Genomic DNA, 25,560 nt, shown 5'->3' on the forward strand with positions numbered 1-25,560 from the left:
AAAATGATTACAAATACTTTGCTATTCCTTCCTTTGAGAGATAGGGTATAAAATCTCACCTTGGTTTTGAGTTTACATTGATGATTTGCTTAACTAGGAGAATGTGGCTGAAGAGGCATGTTGGGATTCCCAAGTCTAGCTCATAAGAACCCTTGCAGCTTCTGCGCAGGCCTCTGGAAACATTGGCTCTAAAGCTTCCCCTAGAGCTTCCTTGATAGTTTTCTGAGTACCTTGAGACCACTCTGCTGGAGAAGTCACAGATAAGCCCTTCAGTTGACCATCCTAGCACAGCCTGGCCTTTGAGCCATCAGAACAAGGTGCCAGACATGGAGGAGAAGCTATCTTGGACTCTCCAGACCAGCTATGTGCCAGTAGAATACCACTGAGTGACTTCAGTCAATGCCATATGAAGCAGAGGAAGTAGTCTGCTGAGCCCTGCCTAAACTCCTGACCCACAGAATCATGAGATATTAAAAAAAATGTTCTGTGTTAAGCCACTAAATTTGGTGGATAATTTGTTATGCAGTAATAGAAAATGGGAATGAAGACGAACAGATAACAAAACCTGACTACTACCAACTTTAAATACCAGGAATCGAGGATAAAATTATGAAGGACTGAAGGATTAAAAGACAAACAAAATGGTTTACATTCTGAAACAGCTTCCTACTGTGAATCAGAGTCCTTCAAATTAAGGGTGCTACTAATATCCAGTTATATCTACTTAATTGTTCTCCTAGTCTTTGAGAGCAAACCTCTTATCCTTTCTGTTTTTGGCTCTTACCCTCTGTGCCTTGCTCTAATTTAAAAGTCCCGAGTCAGAGGAAAATATATTTCCTTAGTCTGTGCTGCTGAATCATCCCATTCATATCTACATAAGCAGGTGACATAAAATGGTCTCATATTTTAAAGTAATTAGAGAAGCTAGTTATTTCATAAGAATATAGAATGTTAGAGTTGAAATTAGAGATCATTTTCAATTGCCAATTTAATGAAAATATTCAATATCTAAGATATTGTTACTTTCCCAGAAGAAAAATCTACATGTTTATTTCTTAAATCCAACATTTCTAATTTACTTTATTGCTTTTAAAGCTAAAGTCCTAGACCTGGGATCTTGGGCTCCTGTAAATTCCATAAATGGTAACTAAATCTTCCATTAATTCCAAATCAGCATGAATAAAGTTGTGTATATATGTATCTAATTGGGAATGATTTCATACACTTCATCACATTTTTGAAGTGGTTTGTGATCTCTGTTCCAAGTTAAGGAACAATGCCTTAAAGAAAGCCAGACATATATTCTTGTATAAAAAAAGTGTAATTTTATTATGCAAATGTTTTGTCACATATTTGTTATCTGTCAATAATATTTTAAATAATGACCTTTCTAAAAATAACAGATTATGTATATATGTATAAAATATTTGACCCTATGGGGCACCTGTGACTCAGTCAGTAAAGCGTCTGCCTTTGGCTCAGGTCATGATCCCGGGGTCCTGGGATCAGAGTCCTGCATAGGGCTCTGCTCAGTGGGGAGCCTGCTTCTCCCTCTCCCCACTGCTCATGCTCTCTCTCTTGCTATCTCTCTCAAACAAATAAAATCTCTAAAAGATAAATAAAATAAAATATTTGACCCTAGGTCAGTGTTTCCTTATATTATTTTCTTCAGAAATTTATTATTATTTATAGTTCATTAAATCCTTAGTATGTCTCAGATACAATTCCAATATCTTTGTATCCTTTATCTCATTCACGATAACAAAAATGGGATCTGTGAGAAAAATGAAAACCTCAAAATCTCAAAAATGAGATTCTGTGAGATAAACATTACTAAAATTCCTACTTTATAGATGCAGAAACTGAAGCATAAAGAGATTACATAATTTGTCCTAGGTTACATAGCTAGTACTGGAATATGACTCTACTTCTGATTAATACATTCATGTATGTTTGATCAAAAAAGTTGAAATATTTATTGTGTTTATGTTTTAGTTTACAGAGAAGACAAAGGTAAGAAGGGAGAGCAGTTATTGGCATATTCAAGTAATAGGAAATTTTTAAAAGATGGTAGGATAAAAAAAAATTGGAATCAGGAATGGGAAAATAGGGGTTATTAGGCAAAGATCCTAGGATAGGAGAAAAGAAGACAATGGATAACATGCTCAAAGCTTTATCTGTGGGAGACACCAAATATTGTTCCAAGTCTTTCCTCATTGAAATTTAGTGCCCTTCACCATGATGAAACCAGGCTGACTCCTTACAATCCAGGGTCCTTTTCTCTTTTTCCACCTTTACTCATTCCTGTCCACTTTTCCCATAATTGACATCCCCTCTTACCTTCCACTCAGCTGGACAATTCTTAAGCAAAGCACATTTATGGTACTAGTTGCTACCACATTTTCCCTGAGGTGCTTTTCTACTTACTGTCTTTTATACATATTTGGGAGGAATTTTCCAAGTGAGGCCAATAAATACCAGAAGAAAATGGGAAATCAGACCATCTTGTAACTCCTATTAGAAAGGTTCTACAGGTAAAACAAAACACAAACAACAACAACAAAAAAAACAAAACAAAAAAACCTCCTTTCAATGTTAATGTCCCCAGGAGTCTAATCTGGGATGAAGTTCAGAATATAGAATCTTGTATGACATAGGTTTGTGAGAGAAATATTTGGCTTTCAGTACCAGAATGGAATGGCATCTGAAAGTAGAAGAATAAAAGAGCCTTCTTTAGCCTCTCTGGTCCATGCCTGGGGAAGACTAGACTGACCCCCAAAATATAATTAAGAAAGCTGTGGACCACATAGAATGATACATTAAAAAGAACCTTCACCAGAATCAGGTGGGAGTTATTCCTGGAATGCAAGGACAGTTCAATATTGACAAATCAATCAACATCATACACCACATTAACAAAAGAAAGGATAAAAATCATATGATCATCTCAATAGATGCAGAAAAAGCATGTGACAAGATTCAACATCCATTCATGATAAAAACTCTCAAAAGTGGAGTTAGAGGAAACAAACCTCAATATAATAAAGGCCACATAGGAAAATCACATGGCTAACATCATACTCAATGCTAAAAAATAGCTTTCCCTCTAAGGTCAGGAAAAAGACAAGGATGTCCACTCTTGCCATTTTTATTCAACATAATACTAGAAGTCCTAGCCACAGCAATCAGACAAGAAAAAGAAGTAAGAGTTATCCATATTGGTAAAGAAGAAGTTAAACTATTTGCAGATGACATGATACTATACATAGAAAATCCCAAAGAATCCACCAAAAAACTATGAGAATTAATAAACAAATTTGGTAAAGTGGCAGGGCTAATACCAGATTAATTAATTAATACAAAATTAATATGCAGAAATCCATAATGTTTCTATACACTAAGAAATTACAGAAAGAAAAAAAAACCAACACTCTTTGTAATTGCACCAAAAAGAATAAAATACCTAGGGATAAATCAGAGAAATCACTGATATGAGGAATTCTTAATCTCAGGAAAAAAACTGAGGGTGGCTGCGGTGGTGGGGCAGTGGGAGGGATGGGGCAGCTGGGTGATAGACACTGGGGAGGGTATGTGCTATGGTGAGTGTTGTGAATTGTGCAAGACTGTTGCATCACAGATCTGTACCTCTGAAACAAATAATACATTATATGTTAAAAAAGAAGAAGAAGAAGAAGATAGAAGGAGGGGAAGAATGAAGGGGGGGAATCGGAGGGGGAGATGAACCATGAGAGACGATGGACTCTGAAAAACAAACTGAGGGTTCTAGAGGGGAGGAGGGTGGGAGGATGGGTTAGCCTGGTGATGGGAATTAAAGAGGGCACGTTCTGCGTGGAGCACTGGGTGTTATATGCAAATAATGAATCATGGAACACTACATCAAAAACTAATGATGTAATGTATGGTGATTAACATAACATAATAATAAAAAAAAAGCTGAAAAAAAAAACCAAAAAATCTTAACCAAAGAAGTGAAAGACCTGTACTCTGAAAATTATAAAACACTGATCAAAGAAATTGAAGATGTCACAAACAAATGGAAAGATATTCCATGTTCATGGATTGGAAGAATTAATATCATCAAAATGTCTGCTTTACACAAAGCAAGCTACAGATTAAATACAATACCTATCAAAATACCAAGAGTCACTTTTTTTTTTTTTGCAAAACTAGAACAAATAATACTGAAATTTGTATGGAACCACAGAAGACCTTAGATAGCTAAAGCAATAGTGAGAAAGAAAAACAAAGCTGGAGGTATCACAATTCCAGACTTCAAGATATACTACAAAGTTGTAGTAATCAAAACAGTATGTTTCTGGCACAAAAATAGACACATAGATCAGTGGAACAGAAGAGAGAGCCCAGCAATAAGCCCACATTTATATGGTCATTTAATCTATGACAAAGGAAACAAGAATAAACAATGGGGAAAATACAATCTTTTCAATATCTGGGAAAACTGGACCGCTACAAGGACTACTTTCTAATACAATACACAAAGATAAACTCAAAATGGACTAAAGACCTAAATGTGAGACCTGAAATCATAAAAATCCTAGAAGAGAAGACAGGCAATAATCTCTATGACCTTAGCCATAGCAACATTTTCTTAGATATGTCTCCTAAGGCAATGGAAACAAAAGCAAAAATAAACTATTGGGACTACATCAAAATAAAAATCTTCTGCACAGGAAAGGAAACCATCAACAAAACAAAGAGATAATAAACTGAATAGGAAAAGATATTTGCAAATGATATATTCAGTTGGGTTTAAAATCTAAAATATATAAAGAACTCATACAACTCAACACACACATACAAAAAATCCAATTAAAAATGAGCAGAGGACCTGAACAGACATTTTTCCCAAAGAAAACTTATAGATGGCCAATAGACACATGAAAAAAATGCTCAAGATCACTTATCATCAGGGAAATGCAAACCAAAACCACAATGAGATAACACCTTACATCTGTTGGAATGCTTAAAATCGAGAAGACAAGAAACAACAAGTGTTTGCAAAGATGTGGATAAAGAACCTCAAGCACTTGGTGGGAATGTGACTTGGTACAGCCACTAGGGAAAACAATATAGAGGTTCCTCAAAAAATTAAAAATAAAAATACAATATGATCCAGTAATTTCACTATTGGGTATTTATTCAGGGTAAAAGAATACACTAACTTGGAAAGATATATGCAACCCTATGTTTATTGCAACATTATGTACAACAGCCAAGATATGGAAGCAACCTAAGTGCCCATCAATAGATGAATGGATAAAGAAAATATGTTATATACACATATGTTATATACACATTATATACACATATACACATACACAGAATATTACACAGTTATAGAAAAGGATGAGATTGTGCCATTTGAGGTACACATGGATGGACCTAGAAGGTGTTATGCTAAGTAAATAAGTTGGTCAGATAAAGAGAAATACCATGTGATTTTACTCATAAATGGAATCTTTAGAAAAAACAAATAAAAAGCAGAATCAGAACAATAAATAAAGAGAACAAATGGATGGATACCAGAGGGGAGGGGGATGCGGTTCAGCAAAATGGTTGAATGGAAGAGCGAGATACAGGTCTTCAGTTATGGAATGAGGAAATCATGGGATGACAAAGCTGGAGAATACAAAGAATACAGTCAACACTATTGTAATAGCAATGTGATGGGACAGATGGTGGCTATATACTTGTGGTGAACATAGCATAATGTATAAACTTGTCAAATCACTAAGTTGTACACCTGAAACTAATGTAACATTATGTGTCAACTCTACTCAAATTAAAAAAACAAACCAACAAAAAAACTCCCATAATCAGAAAAAAAATCCTACAAGTTTTATGTAAAAAAGAAACTACAAATTTTACGATATAGCAGTTACACTCCCAGGAACATGCCAACATAAATGCATTCATATGTTCATCCAAGGATAAGTACACAAATTCTCATAGCAAGACTGTTCATAATAGCTCCAAACTTGGAAATCACCCAAATGCCCATCAACAAAAAGATGAATCAATATAAAGTGTTATAGTCACATAATGGAACTCTACATAACAATAAGAATGGCTTATCTACACAGCATTATGCCAAGCAAAAGAAGTCAGACACAGATGAGCACACACTGTCTAATTCCATTTCTATAAAGTTTAAGAAAAGGCAAATCTATGATCTTAGAAGTCAGATTTATGGAAGGGTAGTAGCCAGAAGGGGCATGAGGGACTTCTAGGGGCAGGAGAGGTAGGAGGCTTTGGAATGTTCTGGTGCTTGATCTGGATGCTGGTTACACAGGTGTGTTTGGGGTGTGAAAATCTATTGAGCTATATGCTTATAAACTATGCACTTTTCTGAATCATGCTGAACTTCAATAAAAAGTTAAACATTTTTTAAAAACTAAGGAAACATTTGTGGAGAGTGAGGGTGGAGAAGGTGGGTCATAGAAGATGCTAGTATATTTACAAATAAAACACAGTTTTCACACTGTGGTTCCTATTAGGCCATGTATTTGTAACTTCCCACATAACTCACCACACTCCTCTACGACTCTACTTACAGCTATGGGGAAAAAGACTGCTGTGAGCACAATGTGGTGTCGGACACAAATGAACATTTCTGGGCAACATAGCTGTTGAACCTACACTAAGAAGCCCACCAAGAGGCCCACACCTCATCGCTTTCCTTCCTTGTTTATTTCTTTGTTAATAAAATATAGCGACTCTAAACACAGGAAAGTCCAATGGAAGAAAGTAGAGCACAGCCTATGCAAAATCTCCTTAGATTGTTCTTCAGCCCATCAGCACGGGCTTCCAAGTTTTCTTGTTTTATTTGACAATGAAGAAATTATATTTTCCTTGTCAAAGGTGGAGACTCTAGATTGGTTAACTGTTAATTTGAGATGATAAATTATGTTCCCAGTTGTGTACTTTACAGATTTGACAGGGAAAAAATCTAACCTCGATATATAATTTTCCTGAAAATGTCCATTTTTCAAATACGGACTCACAGTATTCACAGAAATAAAAGTTAAGCCTGATATTACATAGACTTCCTCAAAAATAGGACCTATGAGTATGACAAATATTTGATTTTGATAATATTTCATCTGATTTATGTGTTTTATTGCTGAACACACAACCATCAAATGTCCACTAGCAGTGCAACTATCTGGCAGATATAAACATCAGTAAGAAGAAAATGTGATTTTACAATTTTGGGGTTGACTGAATATAAATTACAATAGATGCCACAGGATTTTAAGGGTAGGAGTCAGAAAGTGCATGGATGTCTGCTATACATATTATTCTCTTGAGAAGGATTTCATAATGGTCTGAAATTACAAAATAATTTTATAGGAGAACTTCTGCATTTTGGAAAGAAGGATGTGGCAAATATTATTATGGCATGTTTACTTAGCTTTCCAAACATGTGGGGAAATCTGCTATCAGACTGTAACCTATAATGATATTTCAATCAAAATGAGAATTTTATATGGCTTTACCTTCCAATATATTAAAAGTAAGGCACTTTTATTATTGCTAGAGAAAATACAATATATTAAACAGCCAAAAATGAGATTGAAATTAGTCAATATCTCCCAAGCAATTCTGAATCTGGAAAAAAAAATATACACACACACACACAAATGTATGTGTGTATGTATATATATGTATATATATATATACACATATATATGCATATATAATGTATGTGTATATATATTCTTTCTCATGTGGAAAAAATATATATACATAAGTATGTCTATATATGCATACATACATTTTATTATGTGGAAAATATATATTCTTATATCACTACATATATTTCATATATGTATATCAGCACCATTTTTCTTTTTGCTTGTATAACCAAGAAATTGAGTAAGTTTAAACTCTATTTTGTAAATGAAAGTTTAAACTTACTACATATAAAAAATGAAAAAGTAACCCTACTATAATCACACAAATTGATAAGAAGATGTTGGCCAATACATTATCAAGATGAATCAGAATTCAGTGACATTATTGTATCTTCAAAGAGATAGCTTTTAAAAAACTAATTGTCTCTTTGTAGACAGAATTTCAAAAAAGGGCATTTATTTTGGGTGTCAGAGAAGTCACTGAACTAGAGCATTTACTTGAAACTGACAATACAGAAGTCTAAAAGACTTACGGATTTTCTCTAGATTTTGGTAAGACAAGAATTTGCCTCCATAGAAGTCTACATCCCACTCAATGCCATAATGATTGCTATCTCTGTCAGTCCACTTAGCCACTTCCAGGGATAGCACTTCCACATACAGTTTATTCAATGCCTCATAAGCAGAATGACTAAATAATTATTATTTAAATCAGGACAATGTGGTGAGTGAAAGGGGATGCTATTAATAATCATGCCCAGATAACAGGCATGCACCATGACTGTCCCAAACAAACAATTATATATAGTCACCCGTCTTCAAGGCTTCCTATGTCATGGTTGAAAAATTCATTAGAAGTTTTTCATTTTGAGTTGAAATCTGTTTTTTTTTTTCAATTTTAAACCAGGTGCTAATAAATGTACTGTTTTTATTCATTGATATGTAAGTTTCTCTGACAGTAGAATTTTAGAGTTAGAAAGACAGATCTGATAAGAAATCAAATCCAACCCCTTACTCAATTCTCATTAAAGCATTTTTAAAAGACAGACATCTAGCCTCTGTTTGCATATTTCCCAAGACAAGCGGCTCAATGCATTGAAAATCAATTCATTATATTTCTGGAAAGCTTCTTGATCGAGAACTTAAAATTGTCTGCTTATAATTTCTTATCTTCTGAATCTGTACAAGTGCCTAAGCTCTTCCACATAATATCCCATTTTAGTAAAAACATTGCACCATCTCTTACCTTATTTCCCAGTCAAAGTCCCCCTTCCTCCCACTGTTGTTTATATATCATAGATCGAAGACTCATTACATATAGTTACATCTAATTTGGTGTTCATTTTGATCAATTAAACAACTTATTCAGACACTTGAGAACTAAGTTCTTTAATTCTAATGGGAATCTTTTACTGAAAATATAATTAAATTTTGCTGAAATAATAGAATATCCTAAACGATTAAGTTGTACAAAATCCCTAATCAAAGTTCCCAAATTTTGTTATCTGAGATGTTGCACCAAAAATGCACAAAATTTATATACAAAGCAGTTTTAAAAAATTAAAATAATGTCATAATGGAGCTCACTTAGTAATGACAGTTCTAACAGAATAACTTTCAGTCATAAGAACACCATCACTATAACTTCATTTATCTTACTTTTAACCATATAAATTACAAAGATTTAACTATTTAATATATTTTATCGATATTTCCATATATTTAGAATATGCCTTAAGTCAAATCGCTAATATGTACTATTTAAAATTTTCTTGCTGAATAAATAAATAAATAAGTAAAATTTACTTGCTAAGCCAAACTAACCAAAAATAAACACTGATCTGAGTTCTTCATTATTTTGTCACTTTATTTATAAAATATAACAATCTCTTAATTTTGGCTCATGTCTCTTGCAATTAAAACATGAATTAGTACTTACTTCATTGACCATGTGTTAATGAATCCATGTGTATGTGTGCACATGGTCTAAAGCAGAGCTTTTGCATCAGGTGGCTTATAGACTGTTATCAATATGGCGGCCACCTGCTCTTCAGGCATCGGCAATCCCACATTAACAGTAACTACTTCATATTAATGCTGCTTCTGGTAAAAGCATGCAAAAAGCCTATTTGTCAAATAGGTATCTTAACTTTTCAGAAACTGTTTCCACTTTCCTTTGCAAAGCCCTAACCCTGTCCCCCTAATTCACCTTTCCATCCTGGCCTATAACTATTGCCCCACATTCTTCTCTACCAAAGACTTGCTGCAAAGCTCTCTTTACCCAACTACCCCACTGGATAAAGATAACTATTAACAATAGCGTTTTTATTTTCTAAATAATTTGTGTTAACATGCTAAAGGAGAGCTACTCCCAAAAAACTATAAATTATTAGGATGCTGAGGTAATCTGTCATTAGTGTTTAATATCTGGTAGGCAAGTATATGGCTAGTCTTTTTATTTGTATTGTTTTATTTTTGCAAAGGATTATTTAAAGGAGCCTCAATTGAGAAGTTTAATGTACTTTCTGTCATTATTGGATCTAGAAAAGACTATGTTTCCTAATTTTCTAAAGGTTATCTTCGACTCTGTTCACTTTCCAGAGAGCATATGTAAATAAATAACTCCAGAACTGAACTCATATTTTATTTAAAATAGCTACAAGATGATGATAACATAGACGTCCAGGCAAAGATAATCTACCAGAACACCTAATGCAGGGGACTGAGCCTGAGAGTATTTGAAATAAGAAATGTGTAATTTGTAACCATCTGACCATCAATAACTTTATGTAAATGACTACTGCTGAGTGGCAGAGTGAGCCGTTCAATTGAGTTAAGAATTAGAATTGAAACTTAATGCAATTGATTATATAAGTGTTAAGCTGTTCAATTTTAGTTATGCTAAAATTAAATAATGAAATGGGGGTACTCTGAAGATGACAAGATGAAAGTAGGTATGATAAAGCCTCTGTATGCACCTGGATCATGTTTGATCCACATTTAATGCTCTTACATCAAATAAAAACTCTTAGCCAACTCTTGACAGTAAAAATCCATGCATCTTACACAAGTGTTCTTGATCATTTACACCAATTTGAAAAATGTTGTAATTTTCTACTTTGGCTAGTTGAACAAGCCTTAAGGAAATGAAAATTAATCATGACCATCCAATCCAAGTGGGGTAGGATTTACTTATTGGAAACTTCAGAATATTGCAGAAGTTACACACACACACACACACACACACACAATGATTAGACTAGAGCTATACATGTTTCTTTTGAAGAAGCAGAAACTAAATGTATGAATAATTTTGGTATCTAAATTCTGGAAGGTAGTGATAATTCTGTGAATAAATCTATATTAGAACTTAAGTGATATTTATTCACTCTAGAAACTACCTAGATTCGGTAATGATAAAATCATTTGAGGGGCTAATTATCTGAGTTTCTGAGTTGTTAATCGAAGACTGAGGATACAACGATCCACCCTTACTGTTCAAATTCAATATTTTTGTAACATTCAATAAACATAATTTATACCATCTGTTTATTAGCTTAATGGACCATGAATACAATTCAAGATACTTGAAAGAATTACTATAATGGGAACTGATATAATCATTTAATAGATTTATTTAAAACTATAACTGCTGTAGCTGATTAACTAGCTATAGATGATGTAACTGTTGAAGCTAATACTTTTATTTATGTTCCATGGATAAAGATAAATAACACTTTCCATAAGGAGAGTCATCTGATTGTGGCATTCTGCTTATATTATGACCCAGAGAGATCACTGAAATCTTAAAAAAAAAAAAAAAAAATCCCACGCATTTTACTAAACTCAAACTTAAATTGCTCAACAAACACTTCTGGGCACTTAAAATTTGCCAAGTTTGGGGTGGGGGTGGGGGCAGTGCTGTTTTGACAAAAAATAATCCCTTAAGCCATAAAGGCTAAACCAGCCAGATTTTATTTCAACAATTAAATTCCTTTTTAATATATCTTTTTGTATATCAATTGTTACAATATGTATAGTAGTCTGGGAGAAAACACTTGCAGTAGATATAGCATAGAGAAGATTAGTTACCAGAATACACAAATATCTATGGATATATAAAAGGGCAAAAGCTATCCAATAGTAAAATGAACAAATGATCTGAATAAAAAGAAGGAATCCAAGTAATAATAAAAAAAGATGTTCATTCCTAGTAGCAGTATGAAAAAAAAACTACATATATATGTAAATCTATATGCAAATATAAATAAATATACACATACATGTGCACACACATATATATGCAAAAATAAAAAGTATCGAAAATCTAGAGTGGTGACAGCACATTGTAAGTGCTCAAGAGCTCTGGTGGGGTAATGGTGACCGTCTTTCTTTGATGGAATTTCTGAAAACATCTACCAAAATATAAATGTACATATTCTTTGATCTAATAAATCAATTTCTGTGAATATATCTGACTAATTATAACAAATATCTAGCACTAATTGAGTGTCTAATATTTGCCAAGCATTGTTGTAAGTGCTTTATATATCTTTTCTCATTTAAGTCTCAAAAAACTTTATGGGGAAGGCCCTATTATTGCAATTCCCATTTTATGGTAAGGAAGCTAAGTATAGATAGGTTAAGTAAATACAGAGGGGTTATGTGGAGCGAGGATCTAAATTAATCTAGGCAGTCTGCCAACAACTCTCTCTCTTAAGCTGCTATGTTCTTCAGAAATACCCTGTCAGATTCACAAAGATATTGTTTCAAGAATGCTTCTTAACTATTTTATAATAATAGATAACTAAAACCTGACAAATGCTTGACTTTATTGGTATAATTAAATAAGTTTTAATATATCCACGCAATATAATATTACTTAGTTGCAAAGGTGGAATGATATAATTCTATGTAAAACATTATAGGACATACTACCTAGTTAATAGAAAGGAAATTAAATAGTACCTGTTATATGATCTTATTTACTTAACATATGTATATATGTCTGTATATGTATGCCAATGCATAGGAAAAGGTTTTGAAAGACAGACACCAAATGCTTAACAGAGGGTTATTTGGTGGAAGTGGTGACTGAAACATGTATTTTGTTTGCCTCTGACAAATACAGTAAGAAAAAATTGAGCTCAATGAACTCTAAAAACAAAACCAACCAAATAAACAAAACAAAACAAAAACAAATATAGTGCCTTTATTCACAGAGTTTGGTGGAGGGAAGAAATACTCTAAAAATGCATAAATCCTACAACAGGGGAAGCCACTGGAATTCCCAGGAAACTAAAATAAACCTGGTCCATGAATGATGAATGCACACGGATAATGATGGCACTTTATGCAGAGGTAAACTCATACTTAGCTCATCAAATACTATGAAGTCATCAAATATTTTAGACATTTGCAAAAACCTAAAAGCTGGAGGAAGCATCCTAAACTGTCGACCTGACTACAGTTCCACATGGTAGGTATGTGGAAAGCTAGGGTTGAAAACCAGGGAAGAAGGGCTGGAAGGCTGGGTGAGGACCACATCACACAGGGCCGTGTTGGCCACATTCCAGATTTTTGACTTTCTGGTAAGTCCTGGTACTGTTACTTCTGGCAACAATTAAAAGATTGTTAGGTAAGTGAGAGATCAAATGAAATTTACTTTTAGGAATGTCCTCCAGAAGTATGGTAAAAGTAGGTGAAAAGTGGGCAAGCTTCGAGGCGGGAGGTGCCTCAGGATAATCAGGAGTTTTCCCGGATGAGGAATGACTGGAAGAATGCGGGTAACTGAAGGCATTTGAGAAGACCTAGCCAGTAGACTAGAAAGGAATTAGAGATTCATTTGATTTTGATGCTTCTAAGTTGAGAAGGAGAAATCAAGGAAAATGTAGGTAGTCCACATCAGTCTCTCTTTTAAATCTTGACAAAGTGCTCCCCGTGTATTAAGGGCTTATTTTCATTTTTCGTTTAAACTAATTAAATGTAGACGGTTAACTTTTTAGAGGCGAAGGCAACATCTTTTCTGTGTTTGCGTCCCCCCCTCCCTGGCATAGTACAGATCAGGATCTTAATACTTACCCAATGAAGACAGAAGCAAGGAAGTATTATCATAAATGTACAAATAAATACCCATAAAATGCCAATAAAAATCCCAATGATAAAAATTGACCTAATGTCTTAAAGAATTCAAAAGTGTTTAACTGTAGGAAGGAAAAACAGTTGTCTGTCCATTGTACCAACAACACTGAGTACAGCTCTCACCCCTTACTTGCACATTTAGCGTTTCATGGTATCGACCAGATAACTGAATTGCATGTTAATACAATATAGCATATTAAAATGGTTTAGAATTTCTTCCTCATCATATCATATTCACTCGGTGATACCATGGTTGATGCTGCTGAAAACGTGTTTATTAAATGATAAAAATACAAAATGCATAGGTGCAAATGTACTTTATGTTCAGAATTGCTGTACTCTTTTCAGATGAATTCATGTAAACCCAAACAAAAATTGATATCCCTACATTATTAAAAAAAAAAAATCTGCATGCTGCACATTTTGCAGGGAACATCAAACCTGTGCTTATAAAATCAGCCTGGAACCACATTTTTATGACTTATAAAAGAAATTAGGCTCTACACTCAAAGGGCTGGTTATTAAATATTTTATCTTTAAAAAAAATCACCAGGCTGATAAACATTTGTATTTCATAGATAAAAATTTCAAAAGATAGAAATGAATATAGGTCTTGAACTTTAATAATGATCCAAAGATGGTGCTAACAAAGGCTGCCTTTGATGAACTGATTTTTCTAAAGTAGTTTTAAAAGGTTAGCAAATAGAGTTAACTTTCAGAATAAGTTCAAGGGTGTGTTTCTAAATGTGTGGTTTCTGTTTATCTGGAATACAGGTCATAATGCTACAGTACTGCCAAAGGAAAATAGGCTGTTTTCCCAGTTACATACAAATACCTTTAAAGTATGTTTTGGGGATCTTTAAATTCTATTTTCTATTAGTTTTTTCTGCTCAAAACAAGAGCACAAGCTGCCCATTAAGAAAAGGAAGAACAACCGGAGATTATATAAGGACAGCTGCTTCTACCCACCATGTCAATTGATACACAGTTAGAAATCCACCTCCCTCAAAAAGAAAATCAATATTTATAGAACAGCCAGCATTTCGAATATACGGTTAGTGTTATAACCACACTCCATTTTAAAGTTCTTAAACTTTTTACCTGTGACCAACAGGAAAAATTGTTGCCATTTTTAATGGGGTGCTCTGTGAAGTGGTTTCTGCTTACATCACTTCATTTCAAAGGATTTGCTAGGACAATCAGATTGCCTCAAGCTGAAACAGCCCAATTATTAGTAAAAACTGCCTCAGACTTTAAGAGCCTACAGGGCTTTAAAAATCAATGATGCTATAGTATTTGCATCCTAAAAAAGGCAGCCAAAAAGCAAACTAAACAAATGTTGAAAATGTATTCTTCGACGCTATTTCAAAGTATTTCTACTCTTCACTCATGCAGCCATTTGAGAGACATAATTAGACTCTGCCAGCTCTATCAATATGGCCAATGGCTAATGGGCATAGCCAAGACAATTAGGACATACAGTAAATATTTTGAAAAAATAAATCAGATAAAGGTAATTCACATACATAGTTATTTATACATCCCATTGTCATGAGAAAAATAAAAATCAACATGTGTAAAAGTAATCTTAAGTTTATGGGCTCTTGTATTATGCTGCTCTATTACAGAATGTTATTGTCTACCTAAATCGTGTCTGTTTGATTTTATATTAGTCCTGGAAGGTAAGATTGTATTACTGTGTGGGCCTATAATTATGGTGTAATTATCATACCCTAAGAACACGGGGTAAGCCAATGGGACCTTCTTTTCGGATGGCAAACACAGAGGAATGACATCGTGGATATATGAAGAGCATTTTTCACCTCTTTCTTATCAGAGAGAGTCCTTAATCAGGGGTTAGATCAGAGAAGTGGGACAAAGGCTCCCAATTTGCTGCAATTCTTGTGAGATTCCCTGGGATAGACCAGACATCCATGGAGAATTCAGTAGAAAAGAAGAAAAATAAGTGGCTTCCTTTTAAAATGCATTCATTCCTTTAGTCATTCACTGATTCTTCTAATTATTTAACACATATTTTTTTCAAGGACTGCAAAGTGACAGGAAAACTTGCTAAGCACTGTAACTATAAGTCTCTGGATGTAGAGACACGTAATAAACATAAAACAATATGGTACATAGTAATACTTTTTTTCAGGACAGAGCTGAAGCAGAAACCAAACCATAAAGTAGGTAGGTAGTATTTTATAGGGCATATTGAAAGGAAGCAAAGTTGTCAGAATTCAATTCATAGAGACTCAGTACTTAACGATGGCATTTTGAGAAGCTGCATAAGAGAAGAATAAGATTCTGTAATAGAAGCCCTGATGTAGAAAATGTGAGTCTCCTCATAAAAGATGCCCATCTTTATGCCGAAGATGTTCGGCAACATCTTCAGCAAATTCACAGATACATGGAGGTCCTTCTAGAAAGAATTACAACAATTTCCTCAGCTAGATTATTAAGGAAGTTCTAGAGAATTAAACAGAACTCAATATAAGCTCTTTAGAGTTTTTCATAAATACATGTGTGTGTTTGTGTGTTTCTATGTATATTATAGCAAAGGATGTAAGTCTAAGTGTAGATGTCCATGCATGGATGCCTCCACTATCCCCGTCCACCAATTACTCTCTTTACAAACTTTTCTGTTACTCAAGGCAATGAAAAATAGAATCCCAACAATTCTAGATGATAGCAAAGAAATCCATGATTTTGATTATGAGTATCAGAAACCATCAGTAATAACTAAAATAGTTATTCACTCAAAAAACGTTCAACACCATACAAGTGCCAGATTCCTGACTTCCAATACAATCCATTTTATCCATTTTTGGGTGACCTGAAAGTTGCCCAGGGCTAGAATTGTTTTTGAAGTCCAGCTCTAGTCTCCAGTTTACTTCCTTTCCTTTTCCACTGGAAAGCAATTTATTGGTTTGTGTTTTTGGTTTTTCCTGTTTGCCCATACTACAGCAGGCAGGTCCCATGCTCAGCAATGCTGACAGTTTCTGAGACATACAGAAACATAAATGCCCCTTAGGAAGTTCTAGATATTTTCAGCATATTCCCCAATTGTCCTTTTTCTGCTTTCTAAAATACCTTTCTGGATTTAAATGAGCCCATCCTCATAAGAACAATAAGCTTCCAAATGATATTTATTGTAATGTAAAAACTACATTTTCCAGAATATACAAACAGTCCCTGCTGAGCAACATAAAGTCAATAGTTCCAGATAGCAAGCATTCCTTTTTACCCTTTAAACTCTAAAGCCTGTCATTTCATTACAGTTTGAGAAATGGTTCTACCATTTATCTGCCTTTTTCATTCAATGGGAAATTATACAAAAGACTAACATATCACTTTTTACAAATAATATTCATCATGAGTGGATATAATACACATGGTGGCAATTATTCTCAATTGCTTATATTCTTGAATATAAGTTGTATATAATCACAAATAACACATTTCTTTCTTCCATTACTCCTTTCTTCATATTTGAGCTTATATATTTCTAAAGGTAATGATTTGAAATCAGAAAGTATTGTCAAGAGAAAATGAAAAGGTTATATAAATGTCACTGCCTTGCTACGAATTTTACACGTTCTTGCCGAACTCAACTCTGTGAATATCTGGACTGGCTTTCTACTATAAAGAGAAATACATCTATGCGTGAAATAGTGTTTCTGACAATAGCTTCTTGACATAGAAGAAGCTTGAAAACGTGTGAAAACAATCCTTTGCCTAATCACACATTTACACATGCATTGCCCTCATTGTTCTTTCCCACAGTAATACTGGATCTTAATAAGAAAATTCACACTGCTTATTGCCTCTTTATCTATAAAAGAAGAGCTTTCACAGCCTCATATATACTTTCAGAAATCAGAGCACGTCAATTAGAACCCAAACTGGTAACAGTCAACAAAACTAAAAGATAGTCAACAGAATGGGAGAAAATTAACAAGTCAGGAAACAACAGATGTTGGCGAGGATGAGGAGAAAGGGGAACCCTCCTACACTGTTGGTGGGAATGCAAGCTGGTGCAGCCACTCTGGAAAACAGTATGGAGGTTCCTCAAAAAGTTGAAAACAGAGCTACCCTACGACCCAGCAATTGCACTACTGGGTATTTACCTCAAAGATACAAATGTAGTGATCCGAAGGGGCACATGCATCCCAATGTTTACAGCAGCAATGTCCACAATAGCCAAACTCTGAAAGAGCCTAGATGCCCATCAGCAGATGAATGGATAAAGAAGATGTGGTACACACACACACACACACACACACACTGAAATATTATACAGCCATCAAAAAACGAAATCTTGCCATTTGCAACAACATTAATGAAACTGGAGGGTATTATGCTCAGTGAAATAAGCCAATCAGAGAAAGACAATTATCATATGATCTCACTGATATGAGGAATTTGAGAAACAAGACAGGGGATCATAGGGGAAGGGAGAGAAAAATGAAACAAGATGAAATTGGAGAGGGAGACAAACCATAAGAGACTCTTAATCTCAGGAAACAAACTGAGGGTTGCTGGAGTGGTGGGGGGTGGAAGGGATGGGGTGGCTGGGTGATGGACATTGGGGAGTACCTATGGGCACCATAGGTACTATGGTGAGCGCTGTGAACTGTGTAAGACTGATGAATCACAGACCTGTACCCCTGAAACAAATAATACATTATATGTTAATAAAAAAAATTAAAAAAAATTTTTATTCTGAAACAAAAAAGGAACCCAAACTGGTTTTTCCAAACCATGTAATAGATTTTAATGGGAAAAAGAGGAGGTTAGCATGAATTTTTGTTGCTTTTCTTGTGGGTTACATAATAATGTCATTGATGACCACATGGCCTAAATATAAATTAGCAAAATAGAACTTTAAAAATTATTGTATCAGTACAGTCGAATTCCCATTGTATTAATTTATGCTTTGGTCTCTTTGTCTAAACTTTGAGGTCTTGAGGGCCCCTGTGTCTTCTCTTTGTTTGTAGCTTCTCATAATGTCTTATCTTATTTCCTTAAAAAACAATGTAATGTCTCAGAGGTTGTTTTTTTAATAAGTAATATGTTGGAAAAATACTAGGAAATTATAAAAATGAGATCATTTATAATCACAGCACTTGGGTATGGAATTTTCTCACACATTTTTTTCTTTCTTAATTCTTTAAAACATTTTTAAAATTCTTTATTAAAATTTACTTTCCTTTTAAATTCTTTTAAAATAAATTTTTAAAAATAAGTAGTATGTTTTATTTTTTAAAAATTTAGAAAAGTATAAAAAGGAAAATAATGAAATTACTCACAGTCCCACCACCCAGTGATAGTCTACATTTACTTCTATTTCCGTATCTACTATCTGTAATTAAAGTAGGGTAATATTTTATTATCCTATATTATGCTTTTCCACATATCAATTAATGAGTAATTTGCTATGTCATTTAGTATTCTTTAAAAATATACATTTTAATATCTGCATAATTTACCATCCTATATCTTCAGGAAATTATTTAGGCAGTAGAAAACATCTCTTTAAACATTAGCAAAATTTCTTACCAACTCAGCCAGCTTTATTTGTGAAACAAGGAAATCTAGGCTACTTCTCCTTAAAAAATATTGTTTTTCTTAAATTGAGCCAATACATATTAACTATATTTGGATCTTTCTGTGTACTGCTTACTCCACTTTTCTAGCATAATTCTTGTGCCAAGAAAGAAACAAAGAGAAAGAGAGTATTTAGGCATGTGAGATAAGTGTAGTCTTTCTCACTTTAGATGAAAAATGACTTCATAGTACAACTTTCTCAAACACGATTTTCTGTAATATTATGGTGATAAACAACATTTTATTTAAACTAGTAGAATAGTAGCAACAATGAAACACATATGCAGCATGTTTAAAATTTTATTTTCCCCTGCAGAGGAAGAAATCATCTTTACCTGGGGATATGATATAGAAGAAATCTTTAAATTCATCCATCCAAACTTCTGCCAGTCTCCTGTTGTTCTTGTTGATGACATGACCAGTACCACCAGGAAAAGTGTAGGGAGTTGCCTTCCGAAAAACGTGACCAACATGGGAGCAAGTCACAATCTCCAGAGAGCCTCCACATTGCCAAATCTGGGAAAAGGAGCAATGGATCTATCACAACCATTGTAAATAATGCAGTAATATTTATTGTCTGACAAGTCTAACCAAGGCCAAATCTTAGATTTTATACGGTTCAAACAAACATTGGATGGACACAAAATTTAGAACAGGTGTACTCAGTTTGGCAAAAGACTCTAATTTAGAATAGCTTTATCTATGTAAATATTGTAGCACTGGATTTGTGGAAGTAAGATGCATTTATTTTTTCTTTTTTTTAAGATTTTATTTATTTATTTGAGAGAGAGAGAATGAGAGATAGCACGAGAGGGAAGAGGGTCAGAGGGAGAAGCAGACTCCCCGCTGAGCAGAGAGCCCGATGTGGGACTCGATCCCGGGACTCCAGGATCATGACCTGAGCCGAAGGCAGTTGCTTAACCAACTGAGCCACCCAGGCGCCCACATTTATTTTTTCATGTGCCTTTATCAGACTACCAAATTTTCAGTTTCTAGTAGTTAGCCTAATTGCTATTTAATAGACATTTAGTATCGAAAATCTGCTATGAATTAATGAATTTGTACATGTTAGATGCCATGGTAAATAGCTAAATTTGATTTGGAGAAAAACCGATTATACTCCATTCATCTGCAATTTTAAATGACCTTTAATTCTCAGCTTTCCTAAATCCACTGTGTCTTACACCTTTGGATATGTCATTCTTATTAAAATGTGCTAGGACTCCTTTACATCTGCTCAACATGTGCAGAGGTTTAGTATTTTGTGACTTTTGTACTTTAAACATCCTTTCTATTTTTTCTTTAAGATTTATTTATTTATTAGAGAGAGAGAGAGCACACATGAGTGGGGGCAGGGGTAGAAGGAGAGATTCCTCAAGCAGACTCCCCACTAAGTGCAGAGCTCAGCTCAGGGCTGGATCCAATGACCCATAAGATCATGACCTGAGCTGAAATAAGAGTCTGGTGCTCAACCGAGTCACCCAGGTGCTCCTTTAAACATCCTTTCACGAAGAACTGATTACCCCATCTTGTAAGCAATCGTTTACTTCACCATCTCTCCTTTAAAACTACAAAGTTTAGAAAACATATGTCATATACTTCTTGGTGTCCTGGATTTACTGTGTAGTTGAGGCTAGTTATTCAGTATCCCGAACACATTAGATATACACACATATAACACACATATATATGTTTGTTACATACATGTAACACATTGAATATGTGCTACAGGTTGTTTATTCCAATAAACAAGAGCCACAGTTATTGCTTTATGTAATTGGAAGGACTGGGTTTTATACTGTAACTAATACTGTTCTTTTTTTGCTCTTATTTTAAGGAGAGTTGCTTATTTTGAAAGATAAAGTTTTCTCCAGTTGACCCCTCAGGCAATTTTCATCTTAGAAGAGGGTTGTCCTTGGGCTTGGGTAGCAGTAAGAGACATTCATTTTTATCAGAAAATGGAAGATGGTAAATAACAAGGTATATTTATCAACACTGGCTTGTGCATTACATGTGCGATCTACCCATTCTTTCTCATTTCTAATTGTTTAAACAGCATAATGTGAACAGTAAAGAAGTTTCAACCTAACACTAAAATGGAATGGAATTCACTATCGCCCTCAAAAGACAGGATAGAGCATTCTTAAATAATCAGAGTATTTAATTGATTGGTAACTCTCTCATCTTTGTTGCATTAAATCTATAAGCCTTCTTGGAATTATACAATTCTTCCATTCTTTCCATTCCATTAAAATGGAGGAAGCTGATCCTTCTCCTATCAAAGATAAATCAATACTTGTACATCAGTCTAGACCATATGCCTAAGTCGATTTTAAGAACTTCACTAGTCTGGTTCTTCCTTTGATTTTCTCCAGAAACATTAACAGTTTTGCTCATTACTAGATAATGTTTTACCTTCACATAACATCTCCTAAAATCTCCTATCTTTTAAATAGATTTTTAAAATAAATAAGTAAATGGGTGCCTGGGTGGCTCAGTTGGTTAAGCGACTGCCTTCGGTTCAGGTCATGATCCTGGAGTCCTGGGATCCAGTCCCACATCGGTCTCCCTGCTCAGCAGGGAGTCTGCTTCTCCCTCTGACCCTCTTCCCTCTCGTGCTCTCTATCTCTCATTCTCTCTCTCTCTCAAATAAATAAAAAAAATCTTTTAAAAAAATAAAATAGATAAACAAGTAAAAAGATTACAAACACAACAAAAAGTTCTTCCCTTGCTCAATATTCTCTTGGTTCAAAGTATCTCATTTCTCTGTTTCCCCTCACTGTAAATTAACCTAAAATTTTTTAACTGTAAATTAACCTAAAATTTTTAGGACATATGTTGTTTCTCTTCCTCATAATGAAATGCTCTTTATTTTTACAGTTCCCCAAAACTGCCATGGTGAAAAACACAAATGTTTCCCTTAATGAATATCTAGTAGACTCCTTTCTTGGATTGTCTTGCTTTTCCTCCCAGTACTTCACTGTTTATATGTTTTTCACCCTGAATTTATATTTAAATGTTAGCCTCTACCTTTCTACCGTCCTTCATTCATTCTCCAGGTGGTCTTATTCATCCTATTATTTTGCATGTGATCTGAATACTCACAACCTCAACAGTGACATCTCAGCCCAGACCTCTCCTCTGGTATCCATACTTGTGTGTCCAAATCTACTTGGTCTCTCCTCTTGCATGTCTCAGGTACACCTAAATAAACATGTCTGCAGTAGAACTGTTGATTCATCCTGGCCCTGTCAGCCAGGTCTTACTTTCTTTTAGTCCTTTCAATCATGAATAAACAGTGCCACCTCTAACTCTGGTGGACAATTAAAAACAAAACAAAACAAAAAAACAAAAACAAAAAACCCAAAAACAAAAGAAAAAAAAGAAAAATTAAAAAGAAAACAGAAGCCCTCCCCCTTGCTAAACCCTAGAAGTCATTATTGACTTTTTTTTTTCATCACTTATATTCAATCTGTTAACAAATCCTGGCTTTCCTATCTATAAAATTAATTCTCCGTATATCCATCTCTCTCTGTCTCTCCACCACCACCCTTGTCCTAACCACTGTCTTGCTGAGCTCACTGTTGCTCTCCTATAATTTGTTTTGTACTGAGAAAGCACAGTGGTATTTTAAAAAAATTTAATCATTTTATTTTACTTCTGTGTTCAAATAATTCCATGGTTTCTTACAGAACTGTGAATATAAACAAAAACATTTAGCAGGGCCTCGCAGACCCTACATGATTCTCTCCCTTTGTCAATAAAGCACTGGTGATAATTGGCCCTCTGCCATTTCCTAGAATAACAACTCACATACTCTTTCACACACCAAAGCCTCAACAAGTGCTTTCCCTATACCTGGACTACAATTCTGTCTGCCCTGCATCTGACTGCCTCTTTCCCAACCTTCTCATCTCAGCCAAAACTTCGCTGCATCAGAGAGCTCTTCCCTCATTTCCATATTTAAAGTGTCCCACTCCAATTATTTTCTGCAGGAGCACTCTGTTTATTTCCCTCTTTGCTTATCACTAATCTGTAATTTATTCATTTGTTTGGCTGTGCACTTTTTTCCCCAAGGGGCAGTGGAGCTATCTGGTCATACCCCCACCTCCCCGTCCTCCCAGCCGAGCCCAGTGCCTGTTACACAGGAGATGTCACTGCATGTTGGTTGAATGGAAAAATGAATAACTCAAAATCAACTACCAAAATTAATATTAAGAAAAAAAGCATCCTTGGCAGAATGATGAGATTTAAGCAGACATATTTTGGAGGGGTTTTAAACAGCATTTATGAAGGAAGTATTTTTAGTATCAGACTAAACAGAGTAAGTCTAGTAAAACGAAATGCCACTGTTATTTCACACACTTTGGGAACTGAGGAAGTTCTTTGGAGGTCATGGCACAAGAGATAAACATTAGAAATGGTTGATGGCTTATGACAAACAAGGTTGCTAAATGATACAATCTTAATTTTTAATGTTACTAAAGTAACCATTTAGTCAAATTCACATTATCTCTCTCTTGAAAACACGATTTAGTAAATACTCAGGTATTTTACCAGGCCATTCAGCAAAGTGCCCCAGATTCAGAAGAAATAGCACATGATGTGTTTCACTTGAGAGGGAATTTCAGACATTCTTTTCATTGTACACTGTTAGTTGTGGTAGAGGTCCCCCTCCTCTTCGATGGATCAGGCATGAATGAACACCTTCTTTCCTCCTTCACCCAACTCATATAGGGGAACTACATGAGTGAAGGAGAGCCTGGCACTTCCCTCCCTGTTGGATACTTGCAGAGCAGTAAAATCAGCAGACTACCCTGGTGTTACCATCACAACACAGCAGAAGGTAGTGAGTGAGACTGTGGGAAAGCCTCAAATGTAAGGAAAAACGTGATCCTAGTAAAATAGGAAACACTCTGTCCTAGAGAATCCTGAAGGTGGGCTAGGGTATATTGGACAGCTTGTTGCAGCAGAATTGGTAGGTCCAGTCATGTAGTAATCCTGGGAAGGAGTAGTCTTTGGAGACAACGGGACAAGACTTTAGTGGTTCCCAAACTCTATAGATCATGGAATAGAGAAGAGGGAAAATGAGCTGTGAGACTAACAATATGGCAGATCAGCATTGAGAAAGGCAGTTGGAGACCACACAGGGTGAGAGAGAGGCTAAGATTTAAACCTTAAATCTTAAACCTAAGATTTAAACCTCTGCAAAAGGCCCTTGGATAACAGAGGCAATAGAAGGTGAAGCTGAGAACACTTTTGAGAAAACAATGAAACTGTGTATAGAAGACTCAGGGATGGAGGCCACTAGTAGCAAGTGGAACCAAACTGAGCCAATCACAGGCAGCCATCATAAAACATGAAATCAGATGAAACCTGACATTTCTGTAGCCCACCTATTTGACATACACTGGGGGAGTGGCAGCCGGGAAAACCCTGCCTTCCCCCTTGTAAGTGCTTCTATCAGCATGGGCCTGGGGAGAGAAGAGAATTTGAGGCATGCACTGCTTATGAAACCAAAGCTTTAAACTGAACATTACTAGTATTTTTAATAACTGAAATTGGCTAGAAAGCTATTGAGTATATCCTAAATGACATCAAGATTGGAAAGGAATATTCCTCAGAGCATTATATAATGATGGGAGGAAAAAAAATCATTTTAAGTTTGTGCTTCTCTAAATTTAGATTGTAAAATAAACCCTGTTGCATACAAACCAGTGATTGACAACTGTCTTCTGAGTTCACAGTATGCCTTTTTGCAAATATGGATTAGCACTGTGGTTGGGTAAGGGAGGGCACTTTATTTCCACTCTGTCACTTCTTGGCCCTCCCCTGGTTTGTAGGCTCATGGGTTCTATGTCCCAAATATGTACACAAAAAGAAGGATCCCTACTTTGAAAACATTCAAATATTGAGTTCCAGTGGTCTCTCTTCTTTCCTTCATAATAGGCAAAGAGGTAAGGGTACATGCAAGTGCTGATGTTTGATTATCATGCTAACTTGCAGTGAGATTTTTGTGAGCACATGTACAGGCATAATGGAGTAATAGCTGCAGACTTACAAGACAGAAAGTAAACTTGGCCCTGACTTTGACTCTCACAGATGGAGGCAGTTCTGAAGTATATTTAGG

The 25,560-nt window shown here is 35.0% G+C and overlaps 1 protein-coding gene across 2 annotated transcripts in view; it reads right to left on the bottom strand.

Moving 5' to 3' along the window:
- Nucleotides 1-25,560, bottom strand: part of GALNT13 (polypeptide N-acetylgalactosaminyltransferase 13) — a 458,838-nt gene that overhangs the window by 140,842 nt on the left and 292,436 nt on the right. For both annotated transcript variants that reach the window (XM_088022151.1, XM_088022150.1), the window contains exon 7: nucleotides 19,766-19,946. In XM_088022151.1, the coding sequence (XP_087878277.1) occupies nucleotides 19,766-19,946 (181 nt within the window). The remainder of the gene's footprint in view (nucleotides 1-19,765; nucleotides 19,947-25,560) is intronic.

Source organism: Eumetopias jubatus, unplaced genomic scaffold (assembly GCF_037043125.1).
Source record: "Eumetopias jubatus isolate StellerSeaLion01/CBP00866 unplaced genomic scaffold, mEumJub1_p1.0 scaffold_3, whole genome shotgun sequence".
Classification (NCBI taxonomy): Eukaryota; Metazoa; Chordata; class Mammalia; order Carnivora; family Otariidae; genus Eumetopias; species Eumetopias jubatus.